General features: G+C 42.3%; 1 protein-coding gene and 1 long non-coding RNA gene across 2 annotated transcripts; one reads left to right on the forward strand and one right to left on the reverse strand.

Annotated features, from left to right (window-relative positions):
- Window positions 1-4,852: 4,852 nt before the first annotated feature.
- On the reverse strand, window positions 4,853-17,798 carry LOC147151665 (uncharacterized). The gene is made up of 2 exons (XR_015081984.1): window positions 16,081-17,798; window positions 4,853-9,765 (listed from the first exon to the last, which is right to left on the reverse strand). It is a non-coding gene; the product is annotated as an uncharacterized LOC147151665 (long non-coding RNA).
- On the forward strand, window positions 11,013-19,243 carry LOC147151666 (uncharacterized). The gene is made up of 7 exons (XM_086013811.1): window positions 11,013-11,468; window positions 11,902-13,483; window positions 14,536-14,564; window positions 14,802-14,930; window positions 15,856-15,922; window positions 16,051-16,158; window positions 17,241-19,243. Exons 1-7 carry the CDS (start codon window positions 11,365-11,367, stop codon window positions 17,808-17,810), a joined length of 2,589 nt encoding a protein of 862 aa, XP_085869937.1. The 5' UTR covers window positions 11,013-11,364; the 3' UTR covers window positions 17,811-19,243.
- Window positions 19,244-21,463: the final 2,220 nt, after the last annotated feature.

Below are 21,463 nucleotides of genomic sequence, written 5' to 3' on the forward strand. Positions count from 1 at the left end.
TGCAAATTTGTTTTCAAACACGACTCCTGACCAGCCCTAGCTGCCACATGGCTCTGCCACGTATGTTGATTGGTTCAGTTTGCTGTCTATATTGTAAATTGATTTATGGGCTGCTCCCCCTAAGTGGGGCTGTTCTTGGGGAATAAAAATAAGAGGAAAAAAAATCAAATAGCACTTCAGTGGCCTAAAAGACACCCGCCCACTGGGCATCTGCATCTGTCCTCTATGACAGATTGCCAGACCAGCCTTGATGAAAAGTCACCAATAGCCAAGAATGACCCATTACTGAAAGCAGCACCACTCATCTTTGGAAAATAAATAAAGCTATTTGGGATGTAATGTATTGTCATTGTGGAGACAGAATAAGACAGAGATGGCTAACTAGCGGGCCACAGTGGTCCCTTGATCAATTTGAGGAATTTTTTTAAAAAACATTTTTATTTTATTTTTTTTTAATGGCAGCGCCCCCTACCGTTCTATCCTTGTTCGGTCGGAGTCACTGGGGGGACCGATTACAAACTCTCCATTGGAAATCATTGTACTTTCAGGGGAAATAAAGATCCATGCTTGCCTGATTGCTTGCCCGCTGCCAGTCGCCGTCTGCCTCCTGAGAGTTGACCCGATTTTGGGTGGCTAAATGTCTGAAATATAACCAGCTGGGATTTGTGTGCACATTCATGCTCTTGCCCGCTTCAGCCTGTGTAAATTGAGAAGGGATTGCCACAGTATTTTTGATTTTGTGGATTTGATCATGATGAGCTCATGTTTTATGTCAATAAATCCAAACTATTGTGCTGAACACTTTTATACTTTCACAGGTTGAAGTGGACAAGAGTAATGTGCATTTGCATTTTGGTGGCGATTGTTTGCAGTTTTAGACAACAGAACTGACAAAGCGAGTAATATTACCACCAGTCACCAGTTGATCTCTTAACCAGCTCTGATCTTAACAAGTCCCCACAGAGACCAACAGATACTCTGAGTATTTTGCAGACCACTTCTGAAGTAAAGTCGTCGATGAACCATAGTACAGTGTCAGCCCTTTTAAGTATTTTAAATATCAGATGCATGGCAGACTTGAAAAAAACTCAGTCTTGGTGCTACTGGACCTAAGAGCTGCTTTTGATAGTAGATCACCAAATGTTATTAAATATACTTAAAAACCTGGTGGGCGTCTCTGGTACTGCTTTTATCAACTGGTTTCATTCCCATCTCACAGTTAGTTTCAACTCTCGCAGAACCTGATTTCCTCTGGCACCGGACTTTTAATTTTTCCTCAGGTGAGAACCAAACCGCATGGCGAGGCTGCATGCAGCCAGTTTGGTCTATGGAACTAACTATGGAATACCCTGCCAGAGGGTGTCAGGTCTGCAGAGATGGTTGATATTTTTAAAGAGAGGCTCAAGACATACCTTTATAGTTTGGCTTTTAATTTTTTCTGTCTTTTGAACTAGGAGTATTTTTCTTGTTATACTGCCTTTTGTTCATAGCTTCTTTTGTCCTTTAGCTTCATTGTTTTCTGTTTTTAGCTTTTAACTCCAGTGTTTCCTCATGAGGGGACCTCCGCACTGGGAGGTGTGACTCTCCTTCCTTTGGGGGGCATCCTCCTGGAGGCTCCTTAGACCATGGTGACCGGGGCCCTCTGTGACAGTGGTGCTCCCCGTGGCCATAGGCTGTCATTCCTCTCAGCGTGAATGAGCTCCCCTTGGGTACACTTTCCTCATATGGTTTCAGTGCCTTGCCATGGCTTTATTTTATTTTATTTTTTTTAAGTTTATCAGGTTATGTGTTTTTGAGTGGGAGTGGGTCTTATGTTGTTTTGATGTTTTTATTGGACAGCATTTTGGCTTGCATTTCTGTGTGAATAGTGCTATATAAGTACAATTTGATCTGATCTTCTGGTAAAATATACAATAGCTTTTTGCGTGCATTTTCTACTGTGGTTAACAGTACAGATGGGTCACACATGAATTTCATGCAAAGTGCTGCGGGCCGGTGGAAATATGAACACAGGACGCATTTGGACCCCCAGGCCGGACTTTAGGCATGCCTTCTTTACAGATTGTCGTTTCGGTTGCTGTGGGATCAAAGGTCAGACATTCATAAAATCCTAAATTCGTTGCAATTGTACATTGAGGAACATTAACTTACTTTAGTCACGCTGTTCAAAGAGGTAAACATCATCCCCTCTTTGGGTGTGAATGACTGAGCAAATCAGGGAAGCTCTTTTTATACCATTTCATGGCACCCACCAGCTCCCAATTAGCCTGTTCACCTGTGGGATGTTTCAAATAAGATGTTTGATGAGCATTCTCATTCTGAGCAGTCTTTTGCTACCTGTCCCAGTTTTTTTTTTTTTTTTTTTTAAGATGTTGCAGCCACAAAATCATATGGTAATGATATGCAAAAAAAAAAAAATCTGAGCATTAAATATCTGGTCTATGTAGTGTATTCAATTACACATAGGTTGAACATGATTTGAAAATCATTGTATTTTTGTTAACAATGTCCCAACTTAATTGGAATTTGCTTTGTACTTGCATTATGAAAAATGTAATATACCGAGAGCATGCATTATGCACATTTGTGCAGCTTTTGTTACATTTGGTTACAAAGTTTTGTTCTGTGACCCCCCCCCCCCCCCCCCCAACTAGCACTGATTAATTGTAGATTTTACCCACAGTACACTGATAAAAGCAAGACACCGCAGGGAGTTGAACCCCATCCCGACAAAGTCAGGAGTGCCACCACCGGGGTCTTTTGCTTTTTGTTGTTACTGTTTGGCGGGCAAAAGCAAAACCTGGAGGAACACAGCCAGAGGCTTGTTCCCCCAGGAAAAGAAAACCCCTGACGACCTGGCTGCTATGTGATCTTGTCACCACACGGGTTAAGTCTGGACACGAGGCTGAAACAAGACACAACTGGTTGCCCCCGGACCCCAGCATTTCCCGCAACTACAAAGTATGATTGGTGATTCCACGGTATCCTTTCGTTAAACGTGATACCAGCATCTCGGGTTGTACACAAATCCATTTTTCCTCATGAGCGATACCGGACAGGATGCTCGGGTCAAACGAACTGTCAAAGCTGTAGTAAGGGAGGGAAAAACAGGACAATTTGAGGCTCCCCGCCCCCTCCCTCCCATAAACCCCAAAATATATGCTACTGCTTATCCAGTGCAAGTATGGTTGTTGTTTACCGCCAACAGATGAAACCACAATCACCAGCTACTCTTCCTGAGTGAAGCACAATTCTCCAAGAAATTTAACTAGGCAGGCAGAATCAAGGCATCCAACGACTTGCTGCCGAGGTATAAGTTGCGAGTCGAGTGATTTATGCTGAAAAAAAATTCTGAAGACAAAAGATTGTTGTGCCCCCACCCCACAAAAAGCTTGCATTGCAACTAATCATTGTTACACAAAGTACAAACAGGTTATGCAGAGCTGATGTACATGCAGCAAAAGTAAGTTACACTTTAAAGCCATGGCATGAAGATTTAAGGGAACGGAAATTACTTAACTTCGAACCCACGACAAGTGTTGCGCGTTAGGGGGGGAAACAAACTTGCAGCTGTTGCTCTAAGTGACTGGATTCTCCGTTCCATCACAGGTTAGCCCATCCCAGTCGCCATATAGAAAATTTGTTTGGAAATTTGACCTGAGAAACCAAATGGAAAGAGGCAGACACACGGAGAGAGAAAAGAGCAGGGCTTCTGCGAAGGACGTCGGCTTTAAGCTCAAGCGCACAAGGAGGTTGATATGTCATTCAGGGACTACACATATTCGTCGTAGGCTTCCACAGATGGCTTTGCATTCAGAGGCGGGCGAGGTCGGAGTGGACAGACGAAAACAATCTGAAACAAAGAGTGATCTACACAACACCCAGCACAGAAAACTCAAATTTCTACTCATCTTAAGTTTTAAGATGCAAAGCAAGGGCGCCCATTGGCCAAAGAGGAATTCTCTAGTAAAGCATTGTTATTGATTTGAGGTTAACATAAAGCCAGTTCCAAGATGTTTTTGTCTACAACTGTTGTTTTGACAAACAAAAGTCAATGTCTTACTAGTCTCCTGGTTAGATGACATCATTCCTGCATCAACCTGAGCTCTGTAAAGACAAGTGCAGGGACACCCAACAACCATAACCAGCGCTAATCAACTGCAACACATTTGCATTGCATTTTTAATTCAAGCTGCACAATGCACAGCTATTCCTCAGCTACAAAACTTTCTAACATCACACAGTTGCGTGATCGTGGAAAAATGTATTTCAATGCATACAGATCTGCGACTTGGCACAGTTGCGCAAGGGCATGTAGCTGAGGACTAAATGTATGCTAGGCTATTAAAACCTTGACAATGTGACGGTTGATTTCATAGGGCAGAGAGATTCTCGTGTTGTCATTCCTTTGTAGACTGCTCTGTAGAATTAGAAAGACGGGACAAAACAACCCCTACAATTCCCACAAAAATCATAGAACTGACTATTGTTATCCTTACCCGAATGCTTTACTGCAGATATGACAATCAAGGCCCATCAAATGTGTATCTCAGCACAAGACAAAGCAATGCTATGTATCACGTTATGTATAGCAAGTTGCTTTCGAGATGAGGGCAGCTGAGCCCATTCGACATACAGAACCCATCAGTGGGTTTTTAGGAATTTAGCTGCTTTCCAACATCAATATTTGATGGATTCCACTTATCTGCCTTCAATTTCCACTTTGAAAGGGAGCATTCAAGCCCTGGTCACATCCGTGCTCTACAAAGCTCCAAGCTTAAATACCTGAAAAGCACAAGAAGAGCTCCCCCACAAAAGCCCCCCCAAAGAACAAATGCATACCAATACTGTATTCAATCACAACAAGCTATGCATTTATTATGCAGGTAGAAAAATCCTTTACAAATAGTTCACTCATTGTATTATCAATACAAAGGATGGTAACTAATTGCAAAGGAATTGCAATGGAGCAATTTTACTAGACAATGAACGTTAAAAATAATGAATACATTTAATGACCTTACGTGATGCTCGAAGCGCAAGGAACGTGTACATACAATGAGTTAGGAGACTTCCAGGTGGTCTCAGGTATTGGAAAAGCACACAGGACACGGCACACTGAAAAATGCAAAGGAAAAAGCCTCTCTCCCACAGGACCCCAACCCCAAATACAGAGCAGTGCAAACTACAACGTTACAACATGCTACGTTATGTTTTTTTCCCCAATAGTAATTAAATACCGCAGCTGTGAACACGAAGGATTTCCACCTTATGCATAGCTGTGGAGATGTAGGCTTGGATGTAGCTTACTCAAGGGCTGGTAAAACTTCTCTGCAAAAGTAACAAAAGACATAGCCCCATCCCCAACCCACAGCAGTATGCCTGTACAGAATTGCAATGACTTAGTAAAGAGACTTTTACCACATTCCAAATGTGCTCTGGCTACACCAGGTGACTACTTTAGGGGCTGCTATCCTGCGAGGAAAATTGTCCACTTGAATGATGTTTGGCTGGCACACCGAGTTGATTCTTATTCGAGCCATTGCGAAGGGAAACCTGAAAGCTGTGAAGTCTAGGAAGAGACTGGTTAACACGCCCACCCCACTCCCACCCACCCAAATGTGTTTAAGGAACCCAAATGTAGACAAACTTCTCAAGTAGGCCTAGCGAACAAAGGACTGCCTCTCCGGCCGGCTGGGGAACTACTTGTGATCGCAGGGGGGGTAGAGAATTCCGATAAGGCGTTGTTCTCGCCACCACAATACCAAGGCATTCGTCCCAGTGGACACCACCACGCGAGTCAGCACGCAACAGGAATGGTGATCAAGGTACGAAACACTTTATAGATAGCCTGGAAAAGGGAAGAGAAATCTGTGCGAGACAGTGGTCCTACAGGTTTTGGGTGTAAAATTTGATTAAACAGCCTGTTGCAGATACCTCTACCATCATACAAACCAACGCCTTTTGTGATTAACTCGAAGAATGAAGACGCCTGCGCCCTTTCCAACTCTTGGCTGGCTTGCTCTGGGTCGGTTGAACCGCTTCACCGATGGACCTCTTTGCTGACGCTACCCTGCCTCTGGTGCCATCTGGTGACCGCTGCTGCCTGCTCTTTTGGACCCCTCTGATCGCCCTCAGCACTCTCTTCGGTCCCACCGCGCGCGCTGGTCCTGTCCTGCCTGGTTCGCCCTCTGGTCCCACCACACGCTCTGGTCCTGTCCTGCCTGGTTCGCCCTCTGGTCCCACCGCACGCTCTGGTCCTGTCCTGCCTGGTTCGCCCTCTGGTCCCAACACGCTCCCGCTGCGGCACTCGTCGCTGATCCCATCATCTTCTAAAGACTAAGTCCATTCTTCCTCTCAACAACTAAGTCCATTCCTCCCAATAAACTCAGTCCATGGCCCACAGGGCAATAAAAAAAAAAAAAAAAATTTTTTTTTTTTTTAAAATTCATTAATTGACCTACTGCGCTTGATAAGAGCAACTTTTCTGCTTTTGGAAAAAAAAAAAACGTCCTTGATGTTATTTAACAGTGCTTGAGCCAAGCAACCGCAAACTTTCTGCAGCAATGAGGCTAAAATATCTGCCATTAAAAAAAAAAAAAAGTCTTATTTAAAAAAATGTTTCTTGCATGGTTATTTGCAGCAACTACAAGCTAAGCTACTGTGGTAGGACATGTTTATGGCTCCCATTTGTTCATTCATAGCATGAGTCATCAGCTTTGTATTTGCCTTTAAAATGGCTGCTAACAGTAACACAAGCTACCGTTTGATTACTGGCTAATGATAGATCGAACATTGTACTACTATTTAACTAAGTCTCACTGCCATTTAAAAAAAGGCTAGCGTGACAAAAAGCCCACATAGTAACCATAGGTCAGAACTTCAACCCTACCAGCTATCATCCTTGCCTTTGATCGACAGTATAGCAACTTGAGGAGGCGCCCACCATCGTCATAGTGACGGAAGGGGAAAAATCCATACGGTTCAAACCAACCAATGACAAAGCGTCAGAAGGCCTACGTCACGGCGGCCATTTTGCGCAAACAAAAGGTTACAAAAATGTAACAATACATCTTCAGCCCACTTAAAATATGCAGTTTACGGTTAATGACTAAAAAAAAAAAAAAAATCAGTAATTCGGCTATCGAGAGTATTGGTTGCCAACACTTCAAGAGTATGGTTCGCAAACATTTCAACCGTAAAAGAAAAAGTAGGTCACCTCTACTCAAATAAGCCTCTAATGGCGATCATAGATATTTTTTAAAAAACAACATATTCCTCCGGTTGACGGATAATCTCAAATAAAAGCTAATAAATCATAAACGGAGACACTAGAAGCTACCGTTCGTTTTATGCCTAACAGCAGACACAGGTTCTACATAACAATCTACGTAATTCAAAGCCACTATCCGCATCTTTTCACAAAGGCATGTCGAGATTCAGTCGAAGATTCAAAAATTTCTAACGACAAAAAGAACGGTTTCACCTGAGACGCAACCACGACTGTAGATTCAAAGCAATGTGACGCAGAAAAGAAATGGCGTTGCTTTATACGCTCCGAGTAGTTCGGCCACGGGTAGGGCTACGTATTCATTCGACACGAAAAGTAGTCCCTCATTCCATACAAAAATAACTGTCAATAATTGCTATATGTTTAAGACAAACAGAACCTTCTAGATCAATTATCAATATTTAAATGCTTGAGTAAATAAACTGAATAATAAATGGAGGTTATGTTAGTAAAGTACAACGGCTGTACTTGTTGGATTAAGGGGTGCGTGCGTGTTTAGTACCGTACGTCAAATTTTATAACACAGTAATTGAGTTACATTTTGTAAGGATAGAATCACAGCTCTTTAGTACCAATTTTGAAACAAAACAGCTGACGTCACGGTCAACGGTCGTGCGGATTATTACTGAAGCTTCTGGGCTCCAAAACTGGATGAAACTAGAATGTGGCCGGATCTACTTCTCATTTACTGCAGTCTGTGCAATGCCTTTGTCGTCGAAAACAAAATAAAAATAACTCAGATCATCAAACGTTAAAACGTTTTTCGGCGTACATGACGGCTCCATAAGCAGTTTTGCCGCACAGTACTTATATATTTTTTTAGGCTCCCAACGTTCGCACATATTAGCTACAGTAGTCGCCTGTACTGTAATGGAAAAATGGGAACTCGTCACCTATTCTTAGTCGGATTGTATACTCGTATTAGTAGAAACATTAGAATGCACAGGAACTTCAGAGTGGAAAATTACCAGCGCTGCGGGAAGGGGAAGGGAGCAACGATCCCAGATTCAGCTGGTCGTGTCCAGATAATAACCGTCAAGAACTCCGTGACAAATGTTAAACCAACCAATTTATTTACCTAATACGTCGCCCTACGTTATGTTACCTATGTCATTCTCTTTATTAGCTTTCCTTTGATTAAGCATTGTCACAAAGGTTCTGAGATATTCGTACGTCAGTCAAATACCGTTCACCGGTTTTTATTAAAGTATTAAAGTAATACGTTTACACATACGCAAGCACAAGGTACTGTGTGGAAAAAATCAGGAACGTGTGGTGTTTACCGATCTTTGCCGAGTAGCAAAAAAATAATTCACCCAATGTGGAAACAATGCCAAGGAAATAGGGCTAGCTGGAAGTTCGCTCTGTTGACCAACAGGGGGAGCAGCGGGACCCCATGACTCCAGTCACGTCTATCACGCACATGTTTTCTCAGTAGCCCATCCCCCTAGCTTCCACACCCGCGTGTGTATGAAGACTGACAAGTGACAACTCAACACTATCCTGGATATGTCTGGGCAAAACTCCTTTATGTACATAACTGCCCTCATCGAGTTTCAATGTCCAGGGGCCAGGATCAAACACATCCTGGGTTTCAGTCCTACCACAATAGATGAATTGATGAGTTGATTCTAACACAGGATGTGGTCAATCCACAACATGACAACGGAGCAAAACAAAGGTCTAATTCAGAATTACTTGCTAGTTTAATGTATCTATGAAGGAGACAACTCTATTTGACTGTGTTATAATCTTAAAAACAACTACGCAATGATTACATTAATCCATTTTGGTCATGGATTAATGTAATCATTACATTATCCATGACCTAATTGTAAATAACTTTCAGTTTATGGGTCATCTTCTGACTTATGATTTTCTGACTTCTGACCAACATGACAATGATCCAAAGCAATTTTCTGACGTCAATATCATTGGGCAACTCTTTGGAGAACTCAAATGTGCAGGTAATATAAGACAATTCAATAACTTTCAGGACCTGGAGGCCTTTTGGGTTTTGGGGTTTAGGGTGACAATGTCGATCATCCTGAAGGGGCTCAGAGTAGAGCCGCCCCTCCGCATCGAGAGGAGCCAGATGAAGTGGCTTGGGGCATCTGCCTCCTGGACGCCTGGTGAGCTGTTGTGTTCAACCAGAAAAAGGCTCCGGGACGACCCAGGACAAGCTGGAGAGATTGTCTTCCGGCATCTTGAGACCACTTTGGGATCCCCCACCCAAAAGAGTCTAATGAAATAGCTGAGAAATCTGAGCTTCCTTGCTAAAGCTGCTGCCGCTGAAACCCAAGCCCGAGATAAGTGGTAGGTGAGGGATGGATAGATGGATGATCAGAAAATCAGCAAGGACTGCAGAAGCTGGATAACGATTCTGATCATTAGAATCAGGTGTGTTGCAGCAGGGAGAGATGGAAAAGAGGCAGGACAGCGGCCCTCGAGGAACAGGAATGATGACCTCTGATCTAGAGAAAGAAAAATGGGAGCTACATGACTCAGCAAGAATGACATCAAGCTAACTATGTTTTAAATGATGACGAAATTATGTTTTCAGCAGTATTGGAGTGTGTCACTGTCCCATACACAAAAACACAAAAATGTTACTCATGTCATCAGAAAAATACATTCATATTAAAGTTTTTTTTTGATGTACAATTTTTTTTCCTTGACCAGTTGGCATAGTAGCTAGCATGTATTCTTACTCTTGCTCACTGTGCAGACAAACTTAGAGGAGAGTCACTGTCACAAAGACAGACTTTTACATAGTTTTACTTTAAAATGTTGCTCCACGGCTCATTGGAGAAATCCAAAATAATTGCACACTTGGCAAAATCATATTCAAATTAGTTGTACGTCTTTGGTGTATCTTTCAACTGTTGTATTTTACAGGAAAACAAATCATATTCAAGGATCAAAGAAAGCTATTAGAACCGTCTTTGAATCAAAATAAACTTTTTTTCCCCACATTAATTTCAAGATTGACTCAAGTAAATATCAGTTCTAAGCTTTGTAAAGAATTGTAGTTCAAAAATATGATTAATCGTGATAAATTATGGAAAATTTAGCAATTAATTAGTTTGACGACGCATGTGTTCATACAGCAGACAAGACAGAGGTCGCATTTTTAATGTAATATGAACGCTTACACAAAAAAATAGGATTTTTTTAGAGGGTGAGGGAGCAATTCTCTCTCTTGATCCTCAGCTTGTTTACAGAGGCCGAGGCGTGTGGAACAAGATGCGTGATACTGAATGTCGCGTTGAACCGACTAGAGTCGCGCACATCCCTAATATATATATATATATATATATATATATATATATATATATACACACACTTAAAAAAAATGTTGGTGCCTGAATTGTCCTCCAATTCTGAAATGACCCTCACATCTGATGGCTGCCAAATACGTCCTACCATGCGTTATAGCCAAAGTCCATTCCATCCCCCATGTGATTATGTCGTTCAACATGGAACCTTGACATTCATGGGGCAGTTTTGAACAATAATTGCAAAACCTAATGTGACATTGGCATGCATAGTACCAAGTCATAGACCTGTTGGTAAAAGCAAGCTACATCTGCTTATTGAACCCTTGTTTAAATCATTTTTTCAAAAGTCCAACATCGATTATCTCTTCGATTGAGTGCCCTCTTTTCCAATCCAATGAGCTCGCAGTTACATCAGGCAGGATGTAAAAGCAAGCCACCGTGTGTGAAGGGATTCCACTATGTGTGCTCAAAAGCTGTTATCCCATTCCTCTGCAGCCGGATGATGGAGACAAACCTATCCACAGTAGGTAGACACACAATCCGAAAAATTGGGCCTTTCCTAAAACACCAATAGAGCTAGAGAGTTAGTTTGGAATACTCCAGACTATACCATCTGGTGTGAAGCAAAGACTTTGCATCTGACAAACAGGTCGTAGTCTTACCGAGATAATAATTACTTGAGAGAAACTGGAGCTTCAGGGCAGTGGAAACACCGATCACCATCAGTGGCCTCTGTCCAGTCAACTCAACCAAGGCGACATCGATAGCTTACCACCAGGGAAGAGACAGGTAATGGAGAAGTTTTTTAGGCCGGTTCACAGCCCCTCCGAACTGGCAGAGATGAAGTTACGGAAGCACCGCCATCATCTTCATCGCGAAGACCCAGCGTCGCACAGGTAGGATACTTTCGAAGACTTCATATTTATGGATATTGTTTGGGAAACAATAAAGGAGACAGCCATGGATATAGTCGCCTGGGGAAGGCTCCCGTAAGGGTCTATGAAAAGAATTTGTAGAAATTGGGAAAGAATTGGCCTTTTGAAAAATATTCTCCTGTGTGTTTAATCAATACACGAGTTTCACTTTTTGAACTGAAAGACTAAAAACATTTCTGTAATATTCGAATTGGTTGCGATCCACCTGTATATATGCACTTCAGTCGACTTGCGACCAGTCCAGGGTGCGCTCCACCTCTTGCCCAAAGTTATCTGGGTTAGGCACCAGCTCACCCGAAAGCCTAATGAGAACAAGCGATATAGAAAATGGATGGTTGGATGGATGGGTAAATGTTCACAATGTGTTTGTGCCATTGTTTGATGATGCTGATAGAAATTCGGAAGAAACCCAAGGGCACCGCCACCATCAGCGTGGTCATTACCTCCAAGGCAACCCTCAAAACGACACCCACCATCGCCATCAAATGCACCAAACTCCCCACATTGAGGAGGATGAACTACTTTATAACCACAACACTCCTGTAACTCTGTCCAGAGCTTCCTCCTCCTCCCTCTCTTCAACCTCTTCTTCCGTCTCCTCGTCATCCTGGTTCACGGAGGCAAGTGCAAACGATCCTTTCTCTCTCCGCCATGCTGAGCGTCCACAGCATTCCTTGTCCTGCTCCAATATTGCGGACACACGCAGGGCTTTTCGGGAAGACGACGGCAGCGAGCCTATTGTCTTTGCCACCGTTACGCATGGCGGCAACGGCAATGGTTTGGGCGGTCCTAGCACACAACAGAGAGAGAGGGCTGTCTTTTCGTCCCTTGACCGAAGTCATAGCAGAAGCGAGGAGGGCCTCCTGAAGGGTGATGAAGGCCATGATGGCAGGAAACAATCCAAGGCACCAAATAGTGGGCCTCTGTATAAGACCTCTAGTTTGAATCGAAGCCTGACTTTCAGTGAGGAAGACCTTCTCTTAGGACATTCTAGGGGCCCAAAGAGAGCAGTTTCATCCAGCCAGCTTCCCAGCAAAGGAATCCTGAAGAACACGGAGCCTCACGCTGACATACGCAAAGCTAAATCGATGGAGGTGATATCCCCAAGAGTGGCCAAACAACCGGATCCCAGTGCCAGCGGCCAGAAGGAGAAAGGGATTGCACCAGCCGAGATGGAGCAAGCGAGGGCTAATTTTGTGCGGGGAAAGTTGCAATTCTCAGCGTTCCTGGATGAGATAACAAAACAGGTGATAAGTCCGTCGTATCTGACTATACTCGGGGTGAACAATAGCAAAGTTCTCAGCCAGACCTGCGGACCAGCTCAAACAGTTGACTCTGTCAAACCTGAACTCCCACCTAAAAAGCATCGGAAAAGTTCTGGCGAGGAGAGGAAACAGTATCCGAAAGAAGATAGCAGGCCGGACAAAAGTGCTCCTTGTGTCTCACGAAAAGACTTAGACGGCTCCAATTCGGACAAATTGATTTCATACGCGGCGAGGTACCACCAGGGCAGCCCGCCGCCTCACCAGTATGCCTACTCCTCCAGTCGAAATGCTCGCCATGGAAGAAGCCGTAGAGACAGGAGGCTATCACCCATTGGGGGCTCCCTGACAGAGGACGCTTATGGCAGATGCGGTTCTCAACTAACCGACGGAACCAGCACCAGCCCTGAACTGTGCCAGCCCAAACTGCGGCACCAATACAAGCAGCAAAGCCATGCCTTCCATATTCCACACACCCAGCACTTCGCTCAGCCCCAGCCTCAGCATGTGCACACTAGCGCAAGCCAGCGAGGGCCAAACACCTCACCGCCATCCTCAGTTCAGGGTGCACGAACGGGCCTCGGATCAGAGTCTTCGTCGAGTAAATCCGACTCGCCCGGGACGCGAGATACAGCCTCCACCACTACCGGACACAGCTCAGAGCAGAGCCGGCGACACCATTCGGAGCACGTGGGGAGCTCCAAACAATGCAGAGTGAGTTCATTTCAATTCTGTTCGAAAGTAACATGAGGATACATTTTGGATCTGAATATTCGTGGTATCATGTTGAAATAATTTGCTTCCAGTAATTAGTTTGCGTGTTGTACACCTCAGCTATATACAATGACGTCATTATCCTACATTCTGGACGTCTCATGAGTCATACCCCTGCGGAAAAAAAAAAATCATCAGCCCCCTAAATGACTACGAAGACTAATTATAAAATGGGAGGCTATTAAGTTCAGTAAGGCCTCATAGGAAACCAGCGAGGGCTATATATGCGCTGCAAATGGAGTTGCTGCTCTCCAGTAGAGGTGGTGCAGCTGAGTCACTCTGAGGGAGGTGTCGAATACCACATGCGCTGAGTCATACCACAGCAATGCAGCAAAGCGCAGTGCTTTGAAGGGAAGCAAAAGGAGTACAAACCGTCCTTGGAACCAGTACAGTTTGGAAATTGGTAACTGAGTTGGTTAAAGAATTACAAGTAAATTACATTTAAAAAAAACCCAAACTATAAGGTAGAAGCTTAAGTGTCAGAGTTGTTCAGGCCTGACTATATAATTTAACAAAATGTGCATGGTGTTACATCATTCTTTTCCAGTGTTTATTGCGTAGGAGATTGATTGCCTTGCCCAGTTCGTCGAAACATTCTGGCCGGCAGAAAAGAACTGATCGATTTGTAAAGACTCCATTACCAGGGACGGCTCTGCCACAATCGATAGCAAATCTGACATGTCCCTCGTAATGAAGCAGTGATCCATCCCGGGTGCGCATTGACTCGAACATGTAATGTGCAACGCTCCCATTGTCGCCTCAATGCGGTTAGATCAGAAGAAAATTGATAACTGGAAGGTTTTCATGTTTCTCATTTCTACCATTTGTTGAGTCTCTTTGAATCAGCCCTGGCTGCTAGCATGGGTTAACCATTTTATCAGTGTCCGATATCCCGCCATCCTTAGAGAGTGGAACTATTTTACTGAAATACAGAAAATCACTTGTCTTATGTTACGTCACTTATAATTTTCTTCACCGTCACATTTCTATAGGACAGACTGTATGACGCTGAGCAGCTACAGTAAGTATTTCTCTCTTTTTAAGTTGTGATGAATTGGTGGCTATATACTTGTAATGTAGTGGTCAGAAATCTGCATCATCGTATGACAAGCCTTCATAAAAGTGGCATCTAATGATAGAGATGCAATCAGTCCCTCTTTAGAAATGCACTTATCCCCGCATTCCTTCAAATTTCTGTTCCTGGTAAACACAAAGATACCCCCCAAAACTCTATCTTCCTATCGCCTTGTGTGTTCAGGGTGCTACAAGAGGAGAATACTGATCTTCACCAGAACTTGCTGCAGACGGTGGTGTGCATTGAAAGCCTGGAATCGGAGCTGCAGAGGACCAGGGATGAACTCGGCAATGTCAAAGACAAATATAAAAGGTTTGGAAGAATAACCCAACCCGACAAACGCTTAGAACAAGGAGGACGATTAGCAATGGCGTTAAACTATGTAGGAGTAGCTAGTGAAGTGTCCGCTGAGTGCAAATCTCTTATGTCACACTAAATCCCTGTCACATGTGATGCAATGTGAGCCTCGCTAGAGCAGAGCAGAGCAATGCTTTAGGCTCACATTGATTCAACGGAGAGCCAAAGCAGATTGTGTCCCCTGGTGATCAATCAACATCTCGTCAACCTGTGGCTTGGCATAACAGTGGCTATAGGTTTATCGATGCATGGAATGCACTGAATTTGCCCGAGTGCATTTTGGTTTGTGTTTGGATCCGATTGCGACCCTTTTCCTTTGGCCAGTGGTTGTAAATGGTGTACAAATACTTTGTTTCTGTACTTAAGTAGATTTTTCAGGTATCCTTTTTACTTTTGTGTGTAAGTACATTTCAGTATGTGTACTTTTTTATTTGTACTTACGCACAGAAGTTGAATCAATACTTCTACAGTACTTTTACTCATCTTTTGTTTGTTTTTACACAAACAGCTGTACTTTAGGACAGACTACAGAGCGTGAGTACTTCTACCACCCGCTCTGCCCTTGGCTAACTCCATGCATCTGTTATATCACTTCACTCCTATGAGCGAGTGTGCCAGTGACAGGCCTGGTCCTGTATTTATCACTAAACAACTGCAACTTCCCACCCAGCACATGCTTCACGAACAGCCTGGAGCAAAAGGCTGTCAGGTCACACTGAGCAAATGCTCTTTAGTATTTTTAACGTTCTTCTTTTACACACTTGGGGTATTGTCAATTTGTGACTGACCCAACAACTGTGCTTGTTTGCAAAACGTAATATGGGGTACTCCTACTAGAGTGTAAAATAAAGCTTGTATCTTGATTGTTTCTGACTTACAGCCTCCTGGACACACACATTGGAACCGGGCAGGCCAGTAATCTGCTGGGGGAGCATTTTCACATTGCGGTGAGAAAACCAGCAAGGCAAGAATAACACAAAGGGACTCCTTTCTTGCTTTTTGAAACACTACTTTGTCAACCGAACTGGCTATTCCGTTTCGAATGCGTTCTCCCTCTCTGTGTATATGTGCGCAGTCGGAGAATATAAGCAGTGAAAGGAAGTACCTGCTCAATCGTGTGTCCCAGCTGAGCTCAGAGCTGGAGGACGCTCACAGGACCATTGCTGCGCTGGAGAACATCAATGTGAGCATGCTTCCCTCTAGCGGACAGTAAGCAAAGAAGCACACTGAAAGTTGAGCCGTTACAAAGATACTGTTCAGCTTTTATTGACACTGTCAGATGGGTACAGATTTGACATTAGGTTTAGAGGTGTTACTAATGTCTGCTCTCTCTAAGGCAGTAGTTCTCAAATGTTGTCAACCTGGACCTGCGCGACCCATTTTAAAGAGCTTTTTTTTGTTTGTTTGTTAAAAATAGCCTCTGCAAATACACGTGCAGTATGTCACGTTTTAAAACACCGTTTCAAATACATTTGACATCGTACAGTTTTACAGTTTCAAATGTGTTTGTCGCCACCGGCTGAGCTGCACAATATTTGTCTACATAGACTCGCGTACGAGTGATTAACATTTCCTCACACAATAATCTGAAAACATCTGAATACAAATAAATTGTTTTTTTGGTTTTTGTTTTACCAACTGTCTGCGACCCACTTTAAAGCGTACGCAACCCAATTTTGAAGCCCGAATCACATGTTGAGAATCACAAGTAACCAAAAGACAGTGTGGGAATCACTTCACAGTAAAGTGCAGTGCATTTCTACTCCACTGCAAATAAGAACAGAGTATTAAACGTATTGTGAATTGAAATGGGATCATCATCCAGGTGTATCGAAAAGATCATTCTGCTTGACACAATAGTTATAATCCCTGTTCAGAGTGACAACATTTCACAAGTAACTGCTTTTTGCTTACCTGTGTTATTGCTTAGCTGAAAGTAAACCTGAACCAAAGTAAATCACAATGGAACGTGCCCACATGCCTTCAGGATTATACATTTTGCTCCTGCTTATTCACATTGAATATGCTAGTGTATATTTTGCATTAAAAGAGGATTATATACTGGCATTTCTTTAAAAATAATTGTATTTAAGTAGAGGGGATTTTAATTTAATTTGACATACGTAAGCATTTGACATTAAATACAAATTGTCACTTAAAACTCCTGCAACCCAAAATGACAATGACAAAGACTGCATTAAATGACTTCTCCTCATCTTTGAATGTGTAGTTTGAATCCATCTTCAATGCATGTCTCACTCTCAGCTGCCGTGCTTGATAAAGGATTTACTGGAGAAGCACTTCAACTCATCTGCGCCTGCGCATAAGATTCTAACACCTTCTGCTACTGGCAGCCACTCCGCCAGCTCTCCACCTGCACTCAAGCCACCTCACCCTCCTAAATCGGAGGAAACGGCACACGACTGGTTAACAGAGTCCAAGACTGCTACAGCCTTTGTTCCCTTCAAACAGGAAGTGCCCAAAACAGGAGGTCAAATCCCCCTCCAAGGCCCACTCGAGTGCAGCAACAGCCCGCCTTTCTCGTTGGTGGACATGAGCACCGCCATCTATCAGAAAATAGTAGCCAATTACACTGCCAAACCACAAACAAATCTACAGCAGTCCTCCGTGGGTGTAAAGTACACTGACCGCCCTCTTCAGCCTCAGCAGCTCCACCGTGCTGACCACTTGGGTGAAAAGGGAGAGGTATTGGTGACGCTTTTGGAGCAGGATGCTGTGGATGTGACCTCCATGTCTGCCCAGCAGATCTTAGATGAGTTCATGCAGCAGCTGCACACCCGTGGGAGGGTGGGCGAACGAAAGGAGCATGAGTAATAGGAAGTGGGAGTGGAGCAAAATGGCAGTGACAGAGTAACTGCAACATGGGCGATGATGGGAATTTAACGTCACCGCAGGAAACAACGTAGTTGTGCGTTTGTGTTTATGTTTCTTCCATCTCGGAAATGTCGGCACATTACATTGCAAGGTTGTTTGTATTATATTGTATTGCTTTGACGACGTGTGAATAGAATTGGACAAGGTTTGCCGAACAATCCAATAATCACATTGCACAGTGTGATTCGCTTTCACCTCAAGCAACTTTTCACAAAGTCCATGTTATTACTAAAAATTACAAAAATATTAAATGCTATTTGCAAATGATCTATATTGTAAATAAGATCATGTGTTTTTATTTATTCATAAGAATAATAATTACAATTATTAAACATAGTTTAGTGTAGTTCTTGTTATTGTGGTGTATAGTTGTGAAAAATGACATTGATAGTTAATGAATTGGAAATTTAATACTGATTGCATTTTCGTGGGGTTAGGGGTTATGTCAATTTTAATGCGTGTTAGGAAAAACGAAGGAAATGTTTTTATAAAGATCACTTTTTCTCACATTGCTTAAAACTTAGTATAACCTGACAGTGCTACATGAGTACAATGATTTGTGTGTGTGTGTGTGTGTGTGTGTGGTGGGGAAAATCAGTCCTCTTAAACTGACCTGTTACCTTGGACTTCAGGAGCTTTGCTGAAACTGGCAGGATATCCAGTCCACCTCTACAAAATGAAAAAAAAAGTCCTCCTAATTTGCCAACAGCTGAGCACGAGACTAGCAAACAAGCAGAGAGAAGAAGCAAAAGCTAAAAGAGAATTGGACAGATTCCGAAACAAAACAGGAGGACATGTTCGTGTCAGAGTAACATTTCATTACAAATAAGGTACTTTTCTAGGGTAACAAGGTAATAGATAAGCATGATGTTGTCAGGGTGCCTGCAAGTGTACGAGAAATAATTGACACCTTGTAAGTCACACCTGTCTCTGGTTGGTTGTTTTTTCTTCACAGTGGTTTCCAGCAAACTAAAGGCACGAGATGGGGCCAAAGAGACTCACCCTTTAATGTTAGTATTTATTGTTTATGCAATCATGTCTGTAAATACAATATTATGTCGGTGTGTTATTTAGATTGTGCGGATAAGGAAATAATAATTTCATTGATGTTATTTCAATCTGGATATCGCAGTCCTGATTTGTCAGCAACTATACGCACTGGATGTCAGCTCAGGATGTAGCATATATGGTATTTCTTCTTTAATAAAACTAATTTTAATCATGTCATTGCTTATCATCTGCAAATAAGTGCAGTTTTGGGCTTACCAAGAATATTCCAGTTAATAGCTTGAAAGGGTAGCATGCTGAACTGAAGCTTCCCTGTTTGATGATTCATATTCCATGTTAATAAAAATGTGATGTTTTTAGAGTCATCTGTTTCCTGTTCGGTCATTTTATAATTAGTGCTTGGCAACAACCCGACTCCATCCTTGCATTTGCAACTATCTTTATCCTGTGCATTGTCACAGTGAGAGTGCTTGAGACTGTTCCAAAAGCAGGCACGGCTCCAGGATATCCAGGGGGGAGAGGGGTGGGGGGAGGGGGGGGGTTGACTGATACATTGGGGCTGAGAAAATAATTTATAAGTACTGTCTATTCTAGAATATCAAATCAAATGCTGGAGGGTCTTAACTACAGCTACACAGATTTTTGACGGGGCTGTAACATTTTACATTTACATTTAGCCAAATGTGCATACCTTGGAGGATCTGTGAAGGCCTGGGTTTTCTGTGTCACCTCACACTAACTGAAGTTGTCATAAATACTTATCATGACAATATAATCCAATTGATCATCCTCCACTATGTTGGCGCTCTCTAACATGAATAACACACATTATGCAGTCTGCTCTAATATATATATATATATATATATATATATATATATATATATATATAAATATATATATATATATATATATATATATATATATATATATACATATACATACATATATATATATGTATACACACACATATATATGTGTATACCTATGATTTGTTATATTCAAATAGAAATGCATTTTTGCATTTGCTTATAATAATGTAATTTCTTTTCTGATTTGCTGAAAGAAATGACATGGTTCTTCTTATATTGACGTGTACGTGTCTATTTCAATTTGATGTGATCAATTATTCATATTGACGTTTGTAATATTTTGTCTATTCAAAGTGCCCAAATTGTAAAAAAAAAAACACCCATCCCCCCAAAAAACCCAACACCTGTCTCATATTAGTATTCCAATTTACATGTATACGTAAATAAATGTATAATTCTTTAATTCTTTGAATTACGCTGGTCAAAAAAAACAAAACTAAATTTTTAGATCAGAGATCCAATTTAACTTTACTAAATTATTTTTTTAGCACTGATTCCGAATCTGCCATAATTTTTTCTTTACCACATCAGGGTTTGATAATAATAATAATAATAATAATAATAATAATGTAGTAATATATTTAATAATATTAATAAATTAAGGGTTGGGTTTAGCAACAGGTGGAATTATTTTTGTGAAATGTCATAACTATAACGCGTGGTAAAAAGCCATATTGCGCAAGCGTTTACAGGTCAAACTTAAAAACAAAAACATGAAAATATATCAAAAACCTGATGTGCTATGAAAATAGTAAAGATATTCTTTAAATCAACATACAAAAATACATTTAAGGTCAAGCAATCTTTGATTAAAACTTGCCAGAACCAGATATTATGATTAGGGTCGATCTGGTAGATGTAGACCACCCTCCATAATTACTGGCACCCCCTAGTACAAATGCTCTTTAGTTTCTAATGAATTATTTTTTTCCCTAAATAATAGAGGACTGGTGGCACGGTGGTCAGCAGGTTAACACATCCACCTCACAGTGCAGTGGTCGTTGGTTCAATTCCGTGCCTGCGTGTGTACTCCAGTTTCCTCCCGCATTCCAAAAACATGCATGGTCGGTTGATTGAACACTCTAAATTGTCCCTAAATTGTGAGTAAGAAAGTCTGTGCGTGCCCTGCGATTGGCTGGCAACCAATTCGGGGTGTCCCCCGCCTACTGCCCGAAGACAGCTGGGATTAGCCTCCAGCACCCCCGCGACCCTCGTGAGGATAAGTGGTTTAGATAATGGATGGATGTTTCACAAGATGGGAGAATACAGAAAGAGAGAGGGATCTTCAACCATTCCTCTTTGCACACTCTTTCTAAATCATCCAGGGACCTGGCTCATCTCCATTGCAGGTAAAGCTCCTTTTTAGCTCACTCCACAGCTTTTCAATGGGATAGAGGTCAGGGGACTGCGATGGCATTGGGAGGTGCTTGGTTCTGTATCTGGTGAACCATATCTACAATTTTCAGTATGAGAATATGCTTCTGCAATAAAAGTTGAATTCATTTGAAGGCTTTTAACACATCTTAACCAAGGGTGCTAATAATCATGGAGGCCACTGTATTTGTCAGATCTTATTTTGAAATCTTCCAAACAAGCACATTTCCCCAGACCACTTGAACAGGGGCACTGGAAGCGGGACAAACGTGATGATGTTTCTAAGGGCCCCTGAAATGGTGGGACCCTAAATGATATTGTTCCAGGGGCCGGAAATGCCT

This window comes from Filicampus tigris, chromosome 2, assembly GCF_054856515.1.
Source record: "Filicampus tigris isolate MCC_2025a chromosome 2, RoL_Ftig_1.0, whole genome shotgun sequence".
In the NCBI taxonomy this organism is placed as follows: domain Eukaryota; kingdom Metazoa; phylum Chordata; class Actinopteri; order Syngnathiformes; family Syngnathidae; genus Filicampus; species Filicampus tigris.

What these genes read in the sequence shown, in the direction of transcription:
- LOC147151666 (XM_086013811.1), top strand. Translation starts at nt 11,365, where the DNA reads ATGGAGAAGTTTTTTAGGCCGGTTCACAGCCCCTCCGAACTGGCAGAG. An exon ending in TATGACGCTGAGCAGCTACA is followed by an intron (nt 14,565 to 14,801) that starts GTAAGTATTTCT and finishes TTGTGTGTTCAG; the next exon opens with GGTGCTACAAGAGGAGAATA. An exon ending in CTGCGCTGGAGAACATCAAT is followed by an intron (nt 16,159 to 17,240) that starts GTGAGCATGCTT and finishes TCTCACTCTCAG; the next exon opens with CTGCCGTGCTTGATAAAGGA.